At 38.3% G+C, this 25708-nt stretch overlaps 1 protein-coding gene across 2 annotated transcripts in view; it reads right to left on the bottom strand.

Moving 5' to 3' along the window:
* Positions 1-23195, bottom strand: part of TrpRS-m (Tryptophanyl-tRNA synthetase, mitochondrial) — a 42943-nt gene extending 19748 nt beyond the window's left edge. Inside the window, exons 1-4 of one of the 2 annotated variants that reach the window (XM_089108349.1) lie at positions 22999-23195; positions 22045-22213; positions 17834-17932; positions 8619-8782 (exon numbers count right to left, since the gene is read on the bottom strand). In XM_089108349.1, coding sequence (XP_088964475.1) covers positions 8619-8782; positions 17834-17932; positions 22045-22206 — 425 coding nt within the window. In that variant the 5' untranslated portion in view covers positions 22207-22213; positions 22999-23195. Of the gene's footprint in view, positions 1-8618; positions 8783-17833; positions 17933-22044 lie in introns of both variants that reach the window. The other variant, XM_089108348.1, reaches the window with a different exon arrangement.
* Positions 23196-25708: the final 2513 nt, after the last annotated feature.

The raw sequence follows: 25708 nt of genomic DNA, 5'->3' as shown, positions 1-25708 counted from the left end.
AGACCACGAGGCATTAAGTGCGCAGTCGGTAATGATTGACCAGTAATTAGTAAGCCCTTGGATTGGCTGGAAAAATTCACCCACCACCCCATCACCCATCGCAGGCACGCGGCCGGCTGAGCGAGTTGGAGAATTGGAAGTGTGATTTAGTTAGTTCCTTTATTGTAGCGTGACTGATTACAGTAAGATTTTTTATACTATATAATCTTTAACTTTTTAGCCCAGGTCGAGTCCAAGGAGATAGTTAGAAACATTACCGGTAACCCTTAGCCTTACAGTGGCCCCTGGGACCATTCGATCACGCTATCGTACCCTAAAGCAGGATATATTGTAAATCGGGCACTGACCTACCCGATAGAAAAGGAACTGTTGGGGTAAGCTCGGGAATCCCACTAAAATTTGGGCCGACAAGGGGTTCTCCCCCTCGAGTAAGTGGCATAGCAACATTTTCGCGCCTTTTTTGCACCAATAAGTGGTGACCCCCGTACCTTCCCCCACAATAAGTGGTGGCAGCAAGAAAAGGAGCTATCAACAGCACTGGTAGTAGAAGAATTCTGCGTTTTCGAAGAGATGGGTAATTTAGCGTAGAAAGTAGCCTATTTTGGTACCATATAAAAAGACAACATTACGCAATCAATTAATAGGATTATGAAGGTCTATAATGGGTTGTGTGCCTTGTTAGACAAATATTTAAAATAATAACGTGAAATTAATGAGTTGAGTTTACAGTGGGGGAATCTCCGCCTTTAAAGTACTACAGGGTTTAAGGACAGGTAAGAAAACGTTGAAAGTTGGGTTATTATTTAAGTGAATTGGCGGACTTAGATATAATCTTCAGTGACGAAGGTTATATGGGTATTGAGGACGGCAAATTAGGAGAATTTTGCCAGTTTGTGCGCACATTGGACAAAGAAGGTGGGAGGCACCTGTCCTATTGAGTAATCTGCCCAGGAGGAGATTATATTTGGAATACGAGTATCCAGGGAGGATACGTGATTTGTTTTGCAGGGTAGTTCTCCTCTTTGAGTTTAGTCCAGCTAATTCACTAGTGGAATATTCGCGCGGTTTTTCGGTTTGCTTTCTCGTCCAACCCTTGTTAATTCGTTTTTCGGAGATATATTTCAATCGTGTAAAACTGATTGTTGTGAAAGAAGTTGTCAATCACTAATGAAGTCTAGACATTCCGGTTATTTGAAAAATTGTTGAATCTCATTACAGGGAGCTGATAATTCACAATAGTAATTGCGCTTCGTAATTTTTGTGTATTCCAATGGTTGAACTTGCCAAGATTGACTAATTGAATAAGAGATAATATAATCGGAAAGAAGTATACGCGGTAAAATGAGGGGGTATAAAATAAACAATGAAGAAATAATATGTGAAAAAACAAGACGAACTCATCCGTCAGAGGCTGTGCCAAATGAAGGGGAGTTGCGGGACAGAGATAGCACAGATATGGAACAAATGAATTCAGAAAATGAATTAGGAAGAAATAATGACACATGGAATTTTGAAATAATGTCGGACAGAGATAAGATTAACTCAAGACCAGGAAGGGCGAGTGAAGCCCATAGAAAAAGTAGGAAAATAAAAAGAAAGGCAAATATGGAGGCCTTTGAGAGAGAGCACCAAGAATATAAGGAAAAAATGCGGGCTGAGACAGATGAAATTAAAAAGAATAGAAAACAGGACGAAAGGGCTAGAGTAGCCTATAAAGAAAGAGACAATACGGACAGAGAACGAACAGATTCAGAAAACGAACTAAGAAGAAATAATGACAGACGGAATCAAAGTAGTCTGAGTAAAAGGAACAGTGTTGAATCGAGATCCAGCAGGAGCTCGCAAAAAAGTACTCAAATACATATGTCACAACAAATATTAAATTTTATGAAGGAAGAAAGAATAGCCAGAGAACGAAAAGAGAAGGAAAATAGAGAAGAAAGAGAGAATATCAGAATAGCTAGAGAAAAAAGGAAGAGAATGATAAAATAGCTAGAGAGAAAGAAGAAAGATATCATCAAGAGTTTAAAAGAACCACGATAGGCCTAATCGATGCCCGCTGGGAAATTCCAAAAAGTGAGATTTTAGCACAACTAACTTCTAGGCTGTCAGATAGCCATAATAATTTGTCTAAGAATCAATCACGAGAAAAAGAAAATTACCAGACATTAAACACTTTTACCGGAAAACATGATTCTTTGTTGACTGCGGGGGAAGGTGGACCGGTCGATAAAACAAATGGGGTGGCTGCGCCACCCTGTCGGAAAAACGAAATACTTGATACGCGTGTTCAAAATGTTGATAATCCACAAAAATGGGATGCAGATGTAAACAGACAACATAATATTGAAAATAAGACGCACGAAAATGATTTTTCAGGAAAATTTGCAGATAATAGAAAACTTGAGAACACTTTTAATGAAAATGAGACACTAACAAGTAAAGGCCAGAATGAAACAATGATTGTACCAAAGAAAAACTGAGACGAAATTTGTTGTAGGCCTACGCGCTTTTCCTCGGAAAGTTCGAGAAATTTTAGTAGAATATGAAAAACCGAATGTCGGAATTCAGTTCCCATTTGATAACGAAATATTTGTTTCTGCGGTAAAAATAAAGAGAACTAAAAGAGAGAAAAAAGATGCAAAGGGGAACTACAATAAAGAAATGCAGTCAAAGATGGACACTGGAGTCCAATTCAGATTTCATGACGATTTATTTAATGCTACTACAAAAGAAAAGAAAACTAAGAGAGAGAAAAGAGATATTAAACGGAGCTACAATGACGAAGTGCAGTCAAAGATGGTGGACAGTGGAGTCCAAATCAGATTTAACGATTATTTTGTATTTTGCACAACTAAAAGAATTGAGAAAAGTAGAGATGAAAAGAGGAATGCAAAAAAGAGACAAAATTTGGAGATTCAGCCTGTAGTGGCTAAAAATAAAAAAAATGTTGGATGGGTGGTGCCTTGAAAACATAAACAATAGGGAGAAAAATAAATGTTGGATGGGCTTTGCTTTGATAACATAAATAATAGGGGGGAAAAAAATCAAAGATCAATGGAAAATAAAACAGGATGGTTATAAGGTAGAGATGAATGACCTAAAACAGGTTGGGGGAAAGTTGGGAGATATTGAATGTCGAGTTAGATAGGAAAAAATGGAAAAGGAATCTGAGATTGGTTTTATTAACTCAACAGATATGTCGACCCTTTATGAGGGGGAGGGATCCCTTGGGGAAGATCCCCTGCGGGAAGACGTGAAAGATAGCCCTTTTCCTCAATGCACAACTGGCGGACAGGGAGAAAAATAAAATGTTGGACGGGCTGTGCCTTGAAAACATAGATAATAGGGGGAAAAAGAGGTCAAAAACCCATGGGGAATAAAACAAGATGGTTACAAAATAAAGATGAGTGACTTACAACGGATTGGGGGAAAGTTGGGGGATATGGAATGTTGAGTCGGATTGGAAAAACTTGGAAAAGAATCTGAGATTAGTATTATCAACTCAAAAGATATGTCGATCCTTTATGAGGGGGAGGAATCCCTTGGGGAAGATCGCCTGCGGGAAGACGTGAAAGATAGCCTTTTTCCTCAATGCACAACTGGCGGACAAGTTGTGATCCCTTTACTGAAGCCTTGTTTTTCCAGTCTTCAATATTATCTTCATCCCTCATCGCTGAGCATTATTAATTCAATTATTTTAGGGGACAAGACCCAGAAAAAAGCGATTCAAGTTTCGCTCAGATTCTTACTTCATTGTCCCGAACTCTTATAGTTTTCACAGACCTGTGTATTTTCGGCCTTGGATTGTTTGAAAATATGAAAAGGGGTAAGTTACTTTTTTATTTGGATGTGGGGTTGTTTCCACAGATGGAAATTAAGAGGCTAGTGCAGCCAAATTTTTCATGATGGTTGGCATCATCGAAAGTGCCAGGAACTGATTCTCTGCTCCTCTTAAATTTAAATTCGTGAGAGCGAGAAAATTTGTATTTTTGACTGTGCTGCGCACGATCATTTTCTACGAATCTTGGGGACTTCAATTTTCAAAACCAAATGCGGATGCTATACGATCTAGACCATGGTGGTTCTACGGTAGAGACGTGGGGATGACGACGAATCCTGAGCCAAGCGGTGGAAGTACAGGCATTGGTGGAAGAAAGAAGAGAAGATACAAGTTTGGTGATTTTGAGTTTAATGTTATTTATTTTAAGTCTGAGTTTCCAGCCAATCCACCGGAGTAGCAGCCATTTATCTTAGGAGGGAGGTGTTGGAACCCTTGGTCCCAGTTTGTTCAGATAAATGTCCCCAGATTCTTTTCTTTGGGTCCTTTAATTATTCTTTTCCCTAAGTAATAATTATTAATTTTCCTTTAATTTTGGTGGCGCCATTTTCTGTCCTTTATAATTGCGTAGTTGGTTAAACAGACCACGAGGCATAAAGTGCGCAGTTGGGGATGATTGACCAGTAATTAGTAAGCCCTTGGATTGGCTGAAAAAATTCAGGGTTGAGCTGAATATGGTTGATTTGAATGTGGGTCGAGTCTAACAGGTTTGGGTTAAACGGAGATTGAGTTGAACGAGGACTGAATTAAATGAGGGTAGAATTGCACAGAAGGTGAGTAGAATAGGGGTAGAAACAAATGGGATTGAGTTGCATACGGACTTAATTACACGGAGGTTAAGTTGAATGAGGGTTGAGCTGAATTTGCTTGAGTTAAACGGATATTAAGTTGAGTGAGGGTTAGGTTGAAATGGGTTGAGTTGCATGAGGGTTCACCTACACGAGGTTTTAGGTGCATGGAGGCTCAGTTACACAGAGGGCTCAGTGGCACGGGGTTTAGTTACACGAAGGTTCAGTTGCAGTGGAACCTATTAAAAATATTGTGTTCAGACACTATTTTTCATTGATATAAAAAACCCTAAAGGACGATCCAAAAATAGATACCAAGCTAATAGCCTTTTAAGCTTTCTTCAGGTGAATATTCGTAAATTTCGAGCAACAAAATTTAAATACAACCAGGGGGGATTTTTAGAATCGTCTTGGTGGGGCAATGTCCAAAATCGGTTGGAAAACACTGCTCTAAAATAAAGTAATATTTCTCTAATTCAGGCATTCAACCATTATCCCACACCAAGATTCATGAAGTCATCCAAGAAAAGAATAAATGCTGAATGTGGTTTAATTTTTTACTATCGCAACAACATTTCTAATTACTTTAGCCCTTAACATAGCTACTACTAAATAATATTCATCCACAAGCCTATTCATCCTACGGGACATAAGAAAACTAAACTCAAATAAAAATCCTCAAATTTGGAAAGCCTTATTTTCCACGGAGGGTACTTTTCAGGAGGGGGGTAAACGCCGGCCACAATATAAAACGTAAATATCACTGTTATCTCCAGTTACAACACGTAGAGCATTATTTTTTTAGACTTCTAAGGGAAGGGAGGAGGGTTAAAAGGTACTTGACTTTTGTTGCGTTTGTTGCTTTTGTTTTGTTGGTTGCTTTTGTTGTGTTGTATTGCGTTAAAACGCAATACAACTATATAGAAGAGATGGGTGAAGCTAAAGAAAGATAAAATTGCAAACTTTTATTTACTTTTGGACATCTTAAATAAAGCTGGTACTTATGTGTTACAGTGACCACACCCAAGAAGTGAAGTTAGGTTTAGGCCTAATGCAATATACCAAAATATGATGAAAAATAATACTTGAGTTAAACAATTATGGAAACTACAATGGAGAACTATGGAAAGCAGGCCGCCCCGAACGCATTATATTTAAATACCTAACCTATCACACTATATATGTTAAATACTTAATTAAAATATACCTGCAAAGTGGTTTATCTCACTGAGACTAGGCTAATTATCTCCAAATGCAGACAGAGAAACCGGTTTTACTCAGATTAAGAACAACAGTGCCGTCGCTATAACACCGAAGTACCCAAAGTTTTACCAGCTTAACAACGAATTTTCAACTGCTATTCAGCATACAAGGAAACAGAATAGTCACCAATATAAAAACATGAGCTGACATAAAATCCTATAACTGGAGCGACATTCAGCTCCTATCAGAACCGAACTCGAGTCCTACAGCAAGGGGGGGGGGGTGAATGATAATGAAGATATAAGGGCTATAAAGAATATGGTAACGAGTTTATTAGTAAATTAATGATCACAAGAAACAGTCTTTCCAGTAATTTGACATTTGTCTTTTTGGAAGGCCGTCACACTTACTTGTCCGATTTTCCTATGGTGGGAGCAGAGTGGAGCTACCCTCTTACTATCCCTTGCTTTTTTGTCTTCATTTTATTTCAAGCAACTGTTTTAGTCAGTTCAGTTCAAATTAAAGGCTATTACAACTAGGATCAATTTGGTCTACCACAAGCTGATACTAGATATAAACGCTAGACATACTTACCTTTTTTTTGAATAACTGTTTTAGCTGGTTGAAGGTAAACCAACAGTTAGAAGTAGGTACACTTAAAGCTCTTGCTCGGTAGCGTCGCCAGCGTAGAGGGAACCAGTCGTCAGCGCCGTCAGTCTTCTCCAGTGGTCGGTTCAGGGCGAGGGTTGTCACTTCAGCCGGGTTGATGTTTCTGGAGGCGAGCCGATCACGGATGACGTCCACCCATCTGGTGCGTGGTCTTCCCCTAGGACACCTCCAGCCGTTTGCAGCTGGGTTGAAATCAAAGATGAGCCGGGCGGGTGTTTGGGCAGGCAGACGGAGCAGATGACCATACCAACGCAGCGAGCGAGACTCAAGCTGCTCGGACAGGGGTGGGGGTTTGAAGGACCTGAGGATTTCCGAATTTCGTACCCTGTCGGGTCATCGGGAGCGTTCGATTTTTCGGAGGTGTTTCGTCTGGATGGCATCTACCTTCAGCGTCTGTGTCTGAGTCAGCGACCAAGTCTCAGCAGAATAGAGCATAACGCTGGCAACCGAAGCAGAATATATTCGTGCTTTTGTGAGACGGCTGATCTGGGGTTTATGGAAGACTGTTTTTAGAAGGCGACCAAAGACAGAGTTTGCTTTTGCCGCTCTTGCTGAAATTTCGGCATCTAGGCTTCCGTTTGAGCAGACAATTGAACCAAGGTAGGTAAACTGCTTGACTACCTCTACAGTCTGGCCACAAATTTCCACAGATGACAGGGGGTTGGACGGCGTTTTCTCAACGGGCATTATCTTGGTCTTGGACCAATTTATTTTCAGACCGAATTTCTCAGCGGCAGAGGCCAGTGTTTCCAGTGTAGTTTTGAGGTCACTAATGTTTTCGCATATTAGCGGCACGTCATCGGCAAAGTCGAAGTTTGAAAGAACTCTTCCAGCAAAGCCTATGCCAAACAGCTGCACCTGCTGTGTTTTATTCAGGGTGTGGTCTATTACACAGTTAAAGAGCTCAGGTGCAGCGGCACATCCTTGCCGGACACCATTTTTAATTTTGAAATATCCAGAAGGCCGTCCATTTACGATCCCCGCACTTTCAGTGTTATTATACAGCTCTTTGAGGAGACGGACGATTTTCGCGGGTACGCCAGCAGACTGGAGGATTAGCCATAGTGACTGCCTATCAACAGTGTCGAAGGCAGATCGAAAATCGACAAAGGCAATGTACGCCTTCCTCTTATATTCAAGAGTTTTCTCTACTAACTGTCTAATCGTATGGATTTGCTCGGTGGTGGACCTGCCTGGCATGAAGCCAGCTTGCTGGGGGTGACGCAGGGCATGGAGGTATCTTATTGCCCGTTTGAGAAGCAGCATAGCGAAGAGCTTTCCAGGAACTGAGAGTAAAGTTATGCCATGATAATTGATACATTCTGCTTTGCTCCCCTTCCTCTTGTAGATTGGCACAAGTAGGCCCTTCTTCCAGTCTGAGGGGATTTTTTCAGAGTGCCACACAAGGTTAAACAGCATTTGTAGCCAGAGGATCATGGCTGGACCCCCATTTTTAAGGAATTCCGATGTTAGGCCACATATTCCTGGCGCTTTGTTATTCTTTAGCTTGCAGGTGGCAGCTTTTATCTCCTCCGCTATAAATTCAGGACCATCAGGAGCAGGTATGGTATTAGCCGCAGCAGCTGCTAGCTCATGGTCCGTCTGGTCTGGCGGATCTGAGTTGAGCAGTTTCTCAAAGTGGTCCTCCCACTGGCGGAGGCATTGTGATTGGTCGTAGATATTCTCACCGCTAGCGCTTCGAAGGTATGGCGTAGTTTGAGTGTGCTGACCTGACAGCTCACGAAGAATCTTGTAGGTGGCTCCACTGTCCTTTTTCTTGGCGGCCTCTTGCAGTTCGGATGCCTTGCGGTCTTTATGCAACATGGAATTGCGCTCTTTGTTTAGCAGTCTGTATGTAGCCATGTCCCCGCCAAGACGTGCTTCTCGCCTGAGCTCTATGATGGCAGTTCAGTTCAAATTAAAGGCTATTACAACTAGGATCAATTTGGTCTAGCACAAGCTGATACTAGATATAAACGCTAGACATGCTTACCTTTTTTTTAAATAACTGTTTTAGCTGGTTGAAGGTAAACCAACAGTTAGAAGTAGGTACAGTTCGAATATAAACATACGGGTATGTGCATAGATGGATACATATAAATTTCAAGTTGGCTTACTTATATAAAAGAATATCGGCAGCTTGGAGAACAGGATATACATATAGGCCAAGAGGAACTTCCTTCAGCTTTTCAGACTTTTCTTTAAACTGGGCAAGTCGTCCGAGTCTAGCCATGGTTGTAATACACTTCAAAATCCAAGAAAATTCTGCATGTTCTTTAACCTACAATACAAATACAAATATACTATTTTCTGGTTCAGCTCCATTATGAGCGGTAGTTGCTAATAGTCCTTTATTTCCTCACTTTCATAATCACTGGTTGACAAGCTCTTATTAACATATATGTCAATTTGCTTTTAATATCTACGATAACTATGGGGCAATATGAAACAACACTTGTTTTCTCAACATTCATGTTCAGAGACCTAAGCTTTACGTATTCCAGAGAATAAAAAGAATTGTACAAGCCAGGTTACATAGCTACCTAGACTTAAATATCATATATAAAAAAAATCTATGTTATAAACAACTAAAAAATATTAATAAAAGAATTATCCAAAATTAATAAAACAATAAACAATAAATAAGATATCATTGGTAGCGCTGCCTAAATAAAGAACGATGTTGGAACAATATATTATTTTTTTTTCCTTTAGACCAGGGGACTTCGTATCGAAGGAGTTGTCGTAGAAGCTTCGAAAAGGGCTCATTCGATTGGAAATTGGAAGGACTAGTGCCCGTTTTAATAGTCGAAAGTGCTTGGAAGGCAACTAACACCCCTTCCACGCCCACCATTTCCCCAAACACATCAAATCAAAATTTGGAGATAGTCATTTGGTTCAACGTAGATGATTTCCACATGGAAATTATGTTTTTGAGGAGGACCCTTTCAACGTAGTTGACAGTTTTGGAAATTAGATCTTTGAGGATGACACCCCTCCCCCCCCCACAGCTCTCAGGGAAAGGGTTGTAAGTTATGCCCTGGGGGCATATAAGGTTTTTATAGAAAGCTTTGTCATGGAAACTTCCAAAAGGGGTCATTCGATTGGAAATTCAAAGGGCTAGTGCCCTTTTTAATAGTCAAAAGTGACTGGAGGGCAACTAACCCCCCTCTCACACCCAACTTTTCCCAAACTCATCCAATCAAAATTTTTAGATGGCCATTTTGTTCAACATAGTTGAAATTTGTGAAAATTATATCTTTGAGCAGGACCATCCCCCCACAGTCTTCAGAGTAAGGGTCATAGGTTATGCCCTGGGGGCAGTTAAGGTTTTATTGAACGCTTTATCGTAGACACTTGAAAAAGGACTCATTCAATTGGAAATTCAAAGGGCTAGTGCCCTTTTTAATAGTCGAAAGTGATTGGAGAGCAACTAACCGCCGTCTGACGCCAACTTTTTCCCCAAACACATCCAATCAAAGTTATTAGATAGCCATTTTGTTCAACGTAGTTGAAAGTTTTGGAAATTAGGTCTTTACGGATGACACCCTCCCTCCCCCACAACCCTTCGAGCAAGGGTTGTAAGTTATGCCCTGGGGGCATATAAGGTTTTATATAGAAATTTTTGTCGTAGAAGCTTCAAAAAGGGCTCATTTGATTGGAAATTGAGCAGACTAGTGCCTTTTTTATTAGTAGAAAGTGACCAAAGGGCAAATAGACCAGGGCACTTCGTATCGAGGGAGTTGCCGTAGGAAATTCAAAAAGTGCTCATTCGAATGGAAATTGGAATGGCTAATGCCCTTTTTAATAGTCGAAAGTGATTGGAGGGTAAGTAGCCACTCTCTCAAGCCCACCTTTTCCCCAAACACATCCAATAAAAATTTCTCAGATAGCCATTTGGAATGGCAACCTTAGCCCTCAGGGCTAAGGTTGTAAGTTATGCGCTGGGGGCATATAAGGTTTTTATTGAAAGCTTTGTCGTAGAAATTCAAAAAGCGGCTCATTCGACTGGAAATTCAAAGGGCCAGTGCCCTTTTTAATAGTCAAAAGTGATTGGAAGGCAACTAACACCCCTCCAAGCCCACCATTTTCTAAAACACATCCAACCAAAATTTTTAGATAGACACCCCCCGGCCTCAGCCCTCAGGGCAAGGGTTGTAAGTTATGCCCTGGGCGCATATAAGCTTTTATTGAAATAACTTTTATTGAAAGCTTTGTCGTAGAAATTTGAAAAAGGGCTCATTCGATTGGAAATTCAAAGGGCCAGTGCCCTTTATGATAGTCGAAAATGATTGGAAGGTAACTAACGCCCTTCCAAGCGCACCATTTCCTAAAACACATCCAATCAAAATTTTGAGATAGCTTTTTTTTCAACGTAGTTGAAAGTTCTGTAAAGTATGTCTTTGAGGATGACATACCCCCCCCCCCCCATTGCCCTCAGGGCAAGGGTAGTGAGTTATACCCTGGGGGCATATAAGGTTTTTATTGAAAGGTTTGTCGTTGGAACTTGAAAAAAGGCTTATTCGATTGGAAATTCAAAAGGCTAGTGCCCTTTTTAATAGTCGGAAGTGATTGGAAGGCAACTAACAACCTTCCAAGCCCACCATTTCCTAAAACACATCCAATCAAAATTTTGAAATAGATTTTTTTCAACGTAGTTGAGAGTTCTGTAAAGTACGTCTTTGAGGATGACATCCCCCTCCCCACGGCCTCAAGGCAAGGGTTGTAAGTTGTGCCCTGGGGGCATATAAGGTTTTTATAGAAAGTGATTTTGTAGAAACTTCAAAAAGGGCTCATCCGATTGGAAATTGAAAGGGCCAGTGCCCTTTTCAATAGTCACAAGTAATTGAAGGGCGCCTAACCCTCTCTCACGCCCACCATTTCCCCCAATACATCCAATCAAAACTTTTAGATAGCCATTTTGTTCAACATAATTGAAGGTTCTGGAAATTAGGTCTTTGAGGATGATAACCCCCTCAGAGCCCTCATGGCAAGGGTTGTAAGGTATGGCCTGGGGGCATATAAGGTTTTTATTTAAAGCTTTGACGTAGAAACTTGAAAAGGGGCTCATTCGATTGCAATTTCAAAGGGCTATTGCCCTTTTTAATAGACGAAAGTGATTGTAAGGCAACGAACACCTTATCTAAGCCCACCATTTCCCAAAACAAATCCAGTAAAAATTTTTAGATAGCCATTTTGTTCAACGCAATGAAAAGTTCTGGAAACTATATCTTTGTGCAGGACATTTCCCTCACAGTCTTCAGGGCAAGGGCTATAAGTTATGCCCTGGGGGCATATAAGGTTTTTATTGACAGCTTTGTCGTAGAAACTTGAAAAAGGGCTCATTCGATTGGAAATTTAAAGGGCTAGTGCCCTTTTTAATAGTCGAAATTGGTTGGAGGGCAACTAACCCTCCTCTCGCGCCCACCTTTTCCCAAACACATCCAATCAAAATTTTTAGATATCCATTTTCTTCAACGTAGTAGAAAGTTCTGGACATTAGGTCTTTGAGGATGACGACCCTCCCCCCCCCCACAGCCCTCAGGGCCAGGGTTGTAAGCTATGCCTAGGGGGAACATAAGGTTTTTATAGAAAGCGTTGTCGTAGAAACTTCAAAAAGGGCTCATTCGCTTAGAAATTGAAATAGCTAGTGCCCTTTTTAATAGTTGAAAATGATTGGAGGGCAACCAACCCCTTCTCACGCCCACCATTTCCCCAAACACATCCAATCAAAATTTTGAGATATCCATTTTGTTGAACGTATTTGAAAGTTCAGGAAATTAGGTCTTCTGGAATTAAGGTTTTTATTGAAAGCTTTGTCGTAGAAACTTGAATAAGAGCTCATTCGATTGGAAATTCAAAGGGCTAGTGCCGAATTTCATTGTCGAAAGTGATTGGAAGGCAACTAACACCCTTCCAAGCCCAACATTTCCCAAAATATATCCAATCAAAATTTTGAGATAGCCATTTTTTTCAACGTAGTTGAAAGTTCTGTAAAGTATGTCTTTGAGGAGGACACCCCCCTAAGGGCAAGGGTTGTTAGTAATGCCCTAGGGGTATATAAGGTTTTTTATAGAAAGCGACGTTGTAGAAACTTCAAAAAGGGCTCATCCGATTGGAAATTGAAAGGGCTAGTCCCCTTTTTAATAGTCACGAGTGATTCAAGGGCAACTAACCTTGTTCAACGCAATTGAAGGTTCTGGAAAAAAGGTCTTTGAGGATGATAACCCCCCTTACAGCCCTCAGGGCAAGGGTTGTACCCTGGGGGCATATAAGGTTTTTATAGATAGCGTTGTCGTAGAAACTTCAAAAGGGGCTCATTCAATTGGAAATTGAGAGGGCTAGTGCCCTTTTTAGTAGTCGAAACTGATTGGAGGGTAACTACCCCCCCCTCTCACGCCCACCATTTCCCCAAACACATCCAATCAAAATTTTGAGATAGCCATTTTGTTGAACGTATTTTAAAGTTCTGGAAATTCGGTATTTGAGGATGAACCCCCCCCCCCCCCTCAGAGCTCAGGGCTAAGATTGTAAAACATGCCCTGGGAGCATATAATGTTTTTATAGAAAGCGTTGTCGTAAAATTTTCAGAAAGCGTTCATTGGATTGGAAATGGAAAGGGCTATTGCCCTTTTTAATCGTCGAAAGTATTCAGAGGGAGGATCCCCCCACTCCCATTATTTCCCCAAACATTTCCTTTTAATAATTTGGTGTGGCTAATTCGTTCCGCATGGTTGAAAGGTCTGGAAATTATGTCTTTGAAGACGACAATCCTCCCCCCGTAGCCCTCAGGACAAGGGTCCTAAGTTATGCCCTTGGGGCATATAAGGTTTTCATAGACGATTTTGTCGTAGAAGCTTCAAAAAGGGCTCATTTGATTGGAAATTGAGAAGACTAGTGCCTTTTTTTTAGTAGGAAGTGATCAAAGGGCAAATGCCCCCCCCCACCCAACACCCATAATTTCTCAAAACATTTCCAATCAAAATTTTGAGATAGCCATTTTGTTCAGAGTATCAGAACGGTCTAGAAAATATGTCTTTAACAAAACCCCCAGCCCTCAGGGTAAGGGTTATACGTTATGCCCTGGGGACATTAAGGATTTTATAGAAAGCGTGGTCATATAAACTTCGGAGGGGGCTCATTAGATTGGTAATCAGACGTTCTAGTGTTCTTTATAATAGTCAAAGTGATCCGACGGCAGCTACTCCCCCGCACACATACACGTCGTATTGTCCCGAAATGCATCTAATAGAAATTTTAAGATAGCTATTCTCTTCAGAATGGTCTAAATACCATATAAGAAGGCCTTAATGGTCGAAACAATCCCCAGAGAATAGAGGCAAGGTTTGTAAGCTATGTCCAGGTGGTATTTAAGGGTTTAAAGGAAGGGATGGTAGTTTAACTTTAGAATAGGCTCAATCTTTCTCCCTGTAAAAGACCATGTCAATATAAAACGAACAGAAATTAACTAAAAAAAAAAATTCAAATTAAAAAAAAAGTAAAGAACTCCATTAAATCAAAATGAATAAAAGTAGAATCAAATAATCTACAAGAATACAACTACCACAAATTAGTATCAATAAATAAATGAAACCCAAAACAAACAAAAATTAAAATAAATAACAGTCAAACTCAAAACGAACAGAAAATAATATTAGTAGGGTTCTAAACCCCAAGCTTTCTAAAAGCCAGAATATAATTTATACTTTACTAAAAAATATTCTTTTAGTTGTTTTCACTTTTCTAACTTTAAGAAATCAAAAATCAATTAAGATTTTAAGGAATAAATATCAGCATATGTATATTAAACTGACAATGCAGATTTTTTTCACTAAATTGATTTAAATTTTTTTTAGCAAAGTGCAAATTATATTCTGGCTTTTAGAAAGCTTGGGGTTTAGAATCCTACACATATTGATTTCTGCTCGTTTTGAGTTTGATTCTGATTTATTTTAATATTTGTTTGTAAAATAGGTTTAAACAAGAATATATCAAAAGAATGAGGGAACAAAACAAGCAAACGAACATAAAACTTGGGTATCACCAGTACCAAATAATAAAAAAAGAGAAATAGCGGTTTATTTTATCAGTAATGAAGGGGGAAAGGTATTTTCATATCTGGAGGTAAAGCAACGAATGGAGGACAAGATAGGAACGGGTTCAGAAACAGTACGTGGCAGGCGGTGTCTGGCTGAGGAGTGTCTTAGGGGAAAATGTTTTCCGTGCGAGGGTTTGTTATTGCATTTTTTGCAAACGGAGGCACGCTCAAATGTTGTATCCTTTGCTCAAGTGATTCCAGCTTGGCCTTTTTTAGAAGGAACGAATATAGAACCTTAGATTTTATTTGGACATTATCCTCAGGGTTCTTTTTTGAATGGATTCAATTTTTTTCTTATTCTTCATGGGGGATGCCAGGGTTTTATTAAATCAGGTTTTGTATTAAATCAGGAGTTAAGGAGGGTTGTGTTTTAACCCCCTTTATATGGATTATTTTTATGGAGTTTGTCTTAAGAAACACAGGAAAGGCAATGGGAGACCCCGGAATCAAATGGGGAGGAAAAAGGCTCCTGGACTTAGATTATGCTGATGATATAAGCATCCTAGATGAAAGTGTTAGCAAAATGAATGAACTTCGAGAGGTTTTGCGAGTTCAGGGTGCTAGAATAGGTTTGAAATTAATGCTAAGAAGTCACTAAGGCTAGGAATAAGTGAAGATAAAAAGGTGACCTTGGGTAACGAAAAGAGTGATCAGATGGGCAGCTTCACTTGCCTTGGTAGTATTATTAGTAGAGATGGTGGGTGCAGTGCAGATGTTAAAAGCATAATAGCCAAGGCTCAGTGTGTTTTTTTCACAGTTAAAAAAGTTTGGAAGAATATGAAGAAAAGTCTGCAAACCAAGATTAGAATATTAGAAGCTACAGTGAGACAGTGGTCAAATATGAATCTGAAGCATGGGCGCTCCGAAAAGTGGATGAAGATTTGCTAGATGTTTTCTAGAGAAATTACTTACGGATTGTTCTGGGTACCCGGCTGACTGACCGTATTTCAAACAATAGGCTGTACGAAAAATGTGGTTCAATACCGCTCTCTAGGACTATAATGAAAGAAAGGTTGAGGTGGCTAGGGCAAGTTGTGCGGATGAAGGATGACAGATTGCCGAAGATTGTCCTATTCGGCCAATCGTCTACGGCCAAACGGAAAGCAGGTCGTCCACGGCTGGGATGGGAGGATGTCATAAAGAAAGATTTAAAGGAAATGGGAACTTCCTGGGAAGATGTAAAGAGGGACGCTTTGAATAGATTACGATGGAAGAGGAGCGTGCGTAGCTGTGTTGGCCTCAGGCGGCTTGGTGCTGCGGTGAGTTGTCAGTAGTAGTAGATGCCAGGATGCCAAACTGGACAAACATATTCAAGATGCGGGCGGAAAAAGGAAGTATAAATCATTAAATAATGGGAGAGGGAAGCTAAATTTATTTAAGAGCTTAATGAGAGAAATGGACGCATTAGTTCTATGCTGCCAGTAAATTCTCCCACTGAGGCTGGATTAAAGTGTTTAGGTTTCGCATATCTGTCAAATAAGTTTGGTGCATGGTGTTTCTGGGTCTGTCTCTGCGGCGAGTACCCCATGGTTGCAAATGAAGTGCTGCAATCAGTAGCCGGGGATTGTCTATACGTAGCGCGTGGCCAAGGCACCTCCATCGAGAACTCATACGACATCTGTCACAAAAGGCTGACACGTTTTATCACTGATGGATTGGGTTGTAATCCTTTGCTGCCAATGGAAGTTGAGAATCCTTCTGAGACACGTGTTCTCAAAAGCAAGAATTCTTCTCTCTTGTTTCTCGTTCAAAGGGCTTTGTTTCGGCAGCGTAAAGCAGAACTGGCATGTTCTGCTTCTTTTTCCATTAAAAGCTTTTTTATTTATCACAGTCTTATTAAATTTTTTTGCTATTTTTAACATATTTTGGTTTCAACTCATTATGAAGCCATCTCCCCAAAATGGTTAGGATAAGAATTTATGCGACTCATCCCCTGAAATGATTTTGGTCAATTCCAAAACAAGATTATGGTTACACCCCTGGAAAACAAAATGTTCAGGGAGAGTAGGATGACCTTCGGAAGTTTTTGTTTCGCAGTCATAAGCATTTACAAGTTTGTAAAAAAGTCATGTCTATTCTAATGGAATTCCGTCAAATCAATTGTACTAGAAAGTTATGGAAAAGCTAAACAAAAAATAATATTTATGGTTGTTCTGGAGTACAAATCAATGCATCAATTACACTAAAAAAAACTATTTACTGTATTTTAGGAGACAGAATTGGACAAGGGCTGAGATGCCTCGTGATTGCCAAAACGAGAATGAATAGCCCAAATTACTGATATACTTCCCCTTAGGCCGAATTTAATTTTATTATAAAGCTACAAAAGAGCTTAAAAATAGTAATAATTTTAGATTCTCGGGGCGCCAATCAAAGGATGAATTGGGCTGATTATCAAAATAAGTATTAATAGCCCAAATTACTTATTCAAATGTGAAAAAAGTAACATAGGATATTTCCAGATATTTATAGAACACATTCCTTTAGGACTAATTTAATTCCACTAGAAAGTAGCTTTCAACTATTAAGTAATTTTAGTAGAATTTCTGCAAAATTAATTCTACTAGTCAGCTACAAAAGAGCTAAATAAACAGTAATTTTTCTAGATTTTCTGGAAGAGAGATCAAAGCATGAATAGGGCTACAAAGAACAACACGATTCATATAGGGCTATTGGTGTTGTTAAAGGGGTAAAATGAGACAAGTGGTGGGATTGTTATTAAAACAAAAAGAATATCCCAAATTATTGGTTCAAACGTGAAAAAAAAATTGGAAAATATCTATTTTTAAGTATAGAACACTTCCATTTAGGACTAATTAAATTCTAATAGAAAGCTACATAAGAGCTTATGAAAAAATAATAATTTTGGATTCTCTAGAGAAAAATGAAAAATAGAAAAATGTCTATTAATAATAAAGAAAAATAACTTGCATTTCATTGTTAGTGACTCAGAGATTAGGAGCCTTATCTAGAGGCAGTGGAAAACAGAAAAGGGTCTATTAATCATATAGAAAAATAGCTTAGAAGAGCTTAAAAATAATAACAATTCTGGAACACATTTCAGCTCAAAGGTTGAGAAACTCAGCTAGAGGAAAATGAAAAAGAGAAAAAGGTCTGTTAATAATATAGAAAATACCTTGCACTTGATTGTTAGTGACTCAGAGGTTGGGAGTCTCAGCTAGAGGCAATGAAAAAGAGAAAAGGGTCTATTCATCATATAGAAAAACAACTTACACTTGATTGTTGGAAAATCACTGATTTCTGAGGATCAATCCCACAAGCCAGAAGTGTTGCAGTCATTTTCAAGATTCCTTCATTTAAAGCTTTGGGATCCTAGAGAAAAGAAACTGATATGCAATTAAACTTGAAAAGAAATCTCAGAAAAGAAACACTAAGTCTGCTAAGATAGCAATCCAGTCGTACTAACTTGCCAGACATTTATATCAAATCTTGATGACTTGATATTTTGCATTTACAAATAGAGTTCCATTGTTCAAATGCAGAATACCAGTTGGATAAGATAGATAGATAGCGTAACTTTTATTTTCCCCAAAATTTCACATTAAAAAGCAAATACATAAAAAACACAAATCAATCCTCCTGATTTTCGTTATACATTTTTACATGTATAACGAATGGAACTCTAGGTATAAAACTTTTCGCTAACCGCTGATGGGCACAGGGTACCGGCTGAAGTTTCTCAACAGGCAATGCAACCCTGCGCGGGAGCCGTTTTAATGTGGATTGAGGGGGGAAAAGGGTTTTGCAGATTGGGTAGATCAGAGATTTTCTTCCGAAATCAATGCAGAGTTTCTCTTTTTTTTCAGAGTTTGCATTTTAAACTTTAGCAGCAGCTCTTCATACGACAGTTCTTCCTGCTTCAATACTATCATTGGAGCTCTTTTCTGAACTCTTTAGAGCCTGACGCTTTGCTCAGCCGTTAGTCCAAAATGCCATACAGGAGCTGCATATTCTAGAATTGGGCGAATAAAAGATGCAAATATTCGGAGGAGGTGATCTGGAGTGGTGCCATGTTTCGACATAAGCTTGAGCATCTGCAGCCCAGCATTACCCCTTTTTACGAGACTAGATGTGTTTGCTTCCTATCTTAAATAACTGGTAATAATAAATTCCAAGAGTTTAATCTTCCTGACTTCAAGAGAATCAGAGATCGTTGGTAGAAAATTCAGTTCAGAAGAATTTAAAAATGAAATAGTTGAAATAGAAGTTTTACTGTCATATTTGAACTGGAAGCTTTATTCTTCACTTTATCAATTAAAATTTGAGCTTTGCTACATTTATTTACTTCACAAATTTTTCCAAAGGTAAGGTCATCAACATATTTCCAGCGGTCTTCACAATCATCAGCAATATCATTAATCATAACAAAAAAAAGAGTAGGACCCAGAATGGTACCTTGTGGTACACCACAAAAAACTGGCTCAGGTTCAGAGAAAGACCTTTTATAATTTAAAATTTGGAACTTATTTATTAAAAAAAACTCTTAAGGACTTTCACAACAGCAGGATTCACTCTAAAATCAATTAAAAGCATAGAAATTAAAATTAAATTATTTTAAGAAATTAAAATGTTAATACCAGTCAAATCGAAACCTTATTTAAAATCGATTTTTACTAAGTTTAGCCATTTACCAGGCTCATCAACATTCTTAAAAAATAAAATTTAATAGACTGACTAGATAATGAGATGTTGATGTATCCTTTCTGTTACCGTACTGATGAGGATCAAGGAGGGGTTCAACTTCAGGTTCTAGCCGATTTGCTACAAGACTTTCGTACATTTTGATGAACAAGGGGGTGAAAGTAATTTGCCTCACACCGTTGAAATTAAGTCCAATATCTTTTTCAGGGATTTGAGTAACATACCCCGTTTTCCATATCTGTGAGTAAACTGAAGAAGTTGAAATGCAATTGAAAATTTGTGTTAGTGGCTTAATCAATTTGTCAGGAAATATATATATATATATAAGTTCAATTAGAAAATCTATGGGAATTATACTAGTTCGTTTAAGTTTCTTTATTTTACTAAAACTTTGATCCTCAGAAATAGTAGGTAAAGGTACGCCATCATCTAGAGTTTTCTGATACTCTTGGTTTATTTTATTTACATTAAGAGGCGGCAAAGACTGGATTATTATGGCTAAACTACCATTTAACTGGTTAGCAACTGTTTCATCATTAGAATCTGAACAAAAATCAACACCACTAGGAGATTTTCAACAAATTCGTTTTATTTCCTTATACCACATGCTAGGCTTTGATTCAAAAAGATTATCAATTTTTTTGTGGTTATACTCAGTCGCAGCTTTTCTTGTCATTTAACGTACTTTGTTGCGGAGCATATTAGCATTTCCTATTTTCCCCTCTTTTCTTAGTTGAATTTTATACTGAATCAAATCATTAATTTCTTGGGTTATGTAAGGACGATCTGTGTTGCACCGCTTGAAAGTTTTCTCAGGAAAGCATTCTTCATATTAGTTCCTTAATTTATCTTGCAAAAATTTAGCTTTTTCATCGAAGGACTCAAAAATTGCTACCTCATCCCAGGACTCGGATGTAATCTAATTTCCAAATTCTAAGAGACCCCTGTCCGAAAGAGGTCGCTAGGAAACTTTCTAAACAACATATTTTACTTTATATGAAGGCAGCAGAACCCACTTTATCGTGTAGTGGTAGCTACCACCAAGGGGAGGTAGGTCAGGGTTCATTATAATATTCTGACAAATTTGTGCAAATTACGTCGAGCTTAGCATTAACTTTAGTAGTCGGAAACTTTACTATTTGCTTGAGTCCTTGACTTCTGCTGAAACTTTCAATTCTTAGACTGTTCTTATCACCAGTAACGCAAATTCCAACATTCGGGTACTTAGAAGTGAGAAAATCAACACACAAATCTAACTTTTCAGCAAAGACCTTTTTTGGAAAGATGCCATACTAGTTGAGCAATAAAACACTCTAATACCAATACCAGTTACAAATCTCGGAAACTTTATTGGTCGAATCATAATGCAAATCATTTCATCATCGTCATCAAATATGAGGAATCTGCAGAAGCCGCGGCGCCAAATGCTCACGTACGAAACACGCTACGCCCCCACCTTTCTTACCCAACGAATGATTCTGATGTCTTAGTTTAATAAATTGTTTGTAACCTTGCATTCTAAGATGTTCAGGACTTAGTTTATGTACTTCTATAACTGTAATAATATCAGCTCCGGTTCATTGAACATAACCCTCAATTTCCCCCATTTTATCAACGTTGATACTTTCCGCATTTAAAGTTACAAAAGAAGCAAAATGAAAATGTGATTGAGGGACTTCTTTTTCAGCAACTTTACATTTGTTTACTTTTGTCTCTTTCGGGAAAGTCTGTTTAGCCGGGAGAGAAACTTCAGGCTCACATAATTCAATAACTAGGCTATCCGATTCATCATGAAGGGCTGCAAAACGGTTACGAGACGGAAACGGGGGAAAAGGAGCAGAAAACATATTAGCGTTCGTTTCACTATTTGAAGTTTTAGAAACTATGCATGGAGCTATTACGCATAAAACGTTCTGCCTGCTATCTAAAAATTTTGCAAATGGTTATGCCAGGGAATGGTGGGGGAGAAGTGCGTATGGGAGGGGGAAAAAACTGAAAGGGGATACTAAAGTAGGGGTATTCAGGGCGGGGGGCTTTAGGAATTGAATTCTGGTGATTGAAAGCTTTGCAGAGATTCGAAACTATTTTTTGCCTGATATTTACAAGATTGTTGCTGACACAAGTAAGCACGACCATCAGGGAGTGATAATGCCATGATCAACAATTTCCAAAAATTATTTAAGAGAGAGAAAGAAAGAAAGAAAGCGAGAGAGAATGAGAGAGAGGGGGGGGGTGAGAGAGGGGAGAGAGGGAGAGAGCGAGAGAAAAAGAGAGAGTATTTAGACTCTAATTGTCCATAATTCAGGTAAGAGGAATACTATATAAAAATAGCATGTACATGCACATAACACATAGGCATAACAATATGTAAAATGTTCAGTGTAGTTTCCATTTCTCTTTATCATCCGGTTTGAGTTATCCTTAGTTGGAGGGAAAATATGTACTTGACATGTTTGGATTTTCGCTATCAATACTTAAATAAAAAATATCCTTGGTCTTTGATATTATTTTTATTTAGTATGCTAACCACCAGGGGCATCATATAGGGAGGTTTCAGTCAGCCAATGTTTACAATCAGTTGGTAAGAAAAAGCCAGTAAAATAGTGGCACAGATTGCTGTCCAAACATTTTGGCAAGAGACAACTCTACGAATCACCGTACTCTAAAAAATATCTTCATTATGTATTTATCCCTAATGTGGAATTGATGATCCCAGTTCTGAAAAATTGACTTATGGAACTTTCAAGAGTACTGATATTTTCAAAAAATACCTAGCGAATTACCTGAGGTAAAGTAATTGAGTGCAAGTCAACAATGCTGAAGGTGCAGCTGTGATCAGCATCTTGCAATTCTTTCCACCTCCTGATGGCTCCAAAGTAATTTCCCAGATGGATATTTCCAGTTGGTTGAATCCCAGAGAAAATAACCTTTTTAAATGTTTGCATGACTGACCTGCAATGCAAGTTTTAAAAGACCTCTATAAACTTTATCAAATATTTCTAAGAAATTACTAAGAGCAGGATATTAATTCAGAAAGTAAATTGTGTTTAGAAATCAACCTTGCAGAAAAAAGAAAGAAATTAAAAAATCTTATCATAATGGAGTAAATGATGCGTTTTCAATCCAATAAACAACCTTGCATTTCAGCAAGAGCCATATAACCAGAACAAAAATCCTTTACAATTTTTTTCTTTTAAGCTATACAACAATATGGTGTATAAGAGTAGACATGAAAAGCTTTGTTTGAGATACTTACAGTTGTTTTTTTCAAAGGGTACAATCCCCATTTGAACACACTCTGGTCTATCCAGGGTAGTGTTTCCCAGCCTTTTCTACCTTTCCAAAATATCATGTTGGCTCAATTAATAAAATAGATTTTGTATCTCCAGAAAAGCAAAATTCAACACACAAGCAGCTTTGGTTAACTTGAGTGTCCAAAAAGTCACCCAGACGTCACCATGCCTAAACCACAATGCACTATAAATATTGGTGACATTGGAAATAACAGAGGCCATTTTTATGTCCAAAATGTATTGTTATATAAACCTTCAGAAATATCATGAAATGATTTTTGTTTCTGGAAATAACAAGCACAATGAAGCTAAATAGCAAGAATTATGTAGCGTCATTTTAACTGCTGTTATTAAGTAAAATTGCAGACACTGGTGAAAATGGACAGAATAGTATTGAAAATGGACAAATAATTTAATATAATCATGAATCAAACTTGGACTAACCTGAATTTGGAGAGAACAGGACATTTAATGACGTTATACTGAAAATAGGTTGTCTTATCTCTTTTTTAGTAAAGGAATGAAATTGTAATATTAACTTAAGTAGCTGTGCAGAATCATTCTCATTCTGAAGTGAGTGGTATAATCACAAAAGAACAATGCAGTACCATTTGATTCTTCATTTAGCATTGTTTACAAATAAAATGGTTGTTACAATGAAAATTGTACTCTACCTCCCCTTCCTAATGGTGTCAGATTTAGCCCTAGATTATGATTTTGGAGATAGCTCAGATGAAATGGTGAGAGATACATTGGTATTCAGTGAACAGAAAAACATGATAAGAGAAACACTGTTAAGCAAAGGCAGAACACTTAAACTAGCAAGAGCTATTGAGACAAGTTGATTGACTGAAACAGTAGTGGAAACCCATACACAAATCAAAAAATAACCAAGAAATAAGGTTATAAAGCAAGAAGTTGAAGCCACACATAAACAAAAGCGTTGCAACAGATAATGACGTCAAGCTGTTATTTCTACTGGAATGCACACTCCCATGAACACAAATATCCTAAAAAAGAGCACATACAAGATCTAATCCAAATGTTGGAAGCCAAACTATTTTGCAAAGGTTTGCAGTACCAGGTCAGTCAGTGACATTGAGGTCTTTTCAACTCAAAACAAAGGACAAAGTTAATACTTCACCGAATCTATTGACTGAACAATCGATTTAGTGCAAAAGCCTATAACTAGAGTTAATCTTCCTGAATCCCACCAAAAAAATAAACTTCGAAATTGATACAGGAGCTAATGCAAACATTCTCCCAGCCAGTGAATTTAGAGCATTGGAACCTAGGCTTACTTTGCTTCCCAACAAGGATATCCTGACAAGCTATAGTGCAATGCAGCTTAGAAGTACTTATAATTGCACAAATGCTGATTCAGTATAAGGACCAAGAACCACAGAATTGTGTGTTTCATGCCATGGAAACCAACAAAGGTCCAATACTTGGCACACAAACAAATAAACAGATGATTTTGATAAAAATTTGTCCTCAGCTTACCATGTGATAAGGAACCCAATACTGCTTAATCAAACCTAAAGTGCAACAGATCCTCAAGGAGTACGATAACATATTCTACAGTACTAGGCCATTGCCTGGAAAATGTCACATCTACATGTAGGAAGGATCAGTGCCAACTGTCTAGTTGCCTTAAAGAGATCTCTATGCCTTTTAAACAAAATTGAAAAAAGAACTAGACAGACTGGAAAGCACTGGCATCAGACAGAAGGTGAAGAAACTAACAGACTGGGTCAATACCATTGTTCTGATTAAGAAACCAGATGGTACAACCAAGACTTGTTTTGATCCAGTTGATTTGAACAAATACATCAAGCATCCACACCAACCCATTCCTAGCCTTGATGATGTAGCAGTGCAGTATGTGGAAGCAGAGTGATTTTTACAACACTGATGCTAGTAATAGCTACTGTTCAATGGTTTTTGACAAGGAGACTGGTGATTTGACCATATTTGGAACATAGAGATTCAAAAGGTATCCTTTTGGGCTCATAGAAGTAGAGGATGAATACTAAAAGCAGATTGAAGACATTTATGTTGGGTTGATTGTCAACAACGTCAATGGAATGGCAGGTAGTACAAAAGACCATGATAGGAAGCTGAGGACAGTTATGGAAAGGGCTCATTAGAAAGGCATTAACTTCAATAAAGAAATATGCCACTTTGACACTGAAGCTATTCTTTACTTTGGTCATATACTCACAAAAGGAAGTATGAAACCTGACACTTCCAAAACTAGGGAAATCAGGGGAAAGCCAGCCCCCAAAGCTGAGGACAGTTATTTGAAGGGTTTATGAGAAAGGCATTAACTTCAATAAAGAGATATGCCACTTTGACACTGAAGCTATTCCTTACTTTGGAGGAATATTTTGCCAATAGGATAAAGGCACCAATGATTCAACAGTGCAATTTTGGAACCACTGTCAAAATTTTTCTTCAAAACAGGATAACTCTACTTAGTCTTGACTTGGAACACCATCTCTTGAAGCTGTCGTTATATTTTCAACCAATGATTCAATGATTCAACAATGCAATTTTGGAACCACTGTCAAAATTTTCCTTCAAAACAGGATAACTCTACTTAGTCTTGACTTGGATCACCATCTCTTGAAACCGTCGTTATATTTTGACAATGCGAAACGTGGACACTATATCCACTACACCCAGACAAGGAAAGAATATTCAATTCATTTCCTGTTTTCAACACAAAATGAGCTCCCAACAATATTTTAGCTATACAATGTTGAAACTGTCATTACTGGGTTATATTTTTGGCAAAAAAAGTTGGGATTAGCACCAATGCATCAAGATACAACTAATCTTCTCTAAAATGTAGCCACATTGGCTTTTCATTGATAAAATTAATTTAAAACAGCAGCTAATATTATATTGACAAAACTATATTCCAAGTGTTGAAAATTCTTGCCTGATGTAGTGGAATACCAGACCAACTAAAAATGTTCCTTCAGCCAAATTAAAATGTAAATATGGGCTTCTATTATGATATTCATTTCTTTTGAGAGTATCTTGAAATAACCTTGTCAAAACTCTTGGCAGACAGCAACAGGTCCTGTCGAAATATAGGTGACTCTGTCAAAACTTCACTGAAAATGTGATACAGATGAGAAACAAC

This window comes from Artemia sp. Qi Xiang Cuo, chromosome 2 (assembly GCF_049724085.1).
Source record: "Artemia sp. Qi Xiang Cuo chromosome 2, ASM4972408v1, whole genome shotgun sequence".
Classification (NCBI taxonomy): Eukaryota; Metazoa; Arthropoda; class Branchiopoda; order Anostraca; family Artemiidae; genus Artemia; species Artemia sp. Qi Xiang Cuo.
Note: the sequence above shows the minus strand (reverse complement) of the source record. Positions and strands in the feature narration are given on the sequence as shown.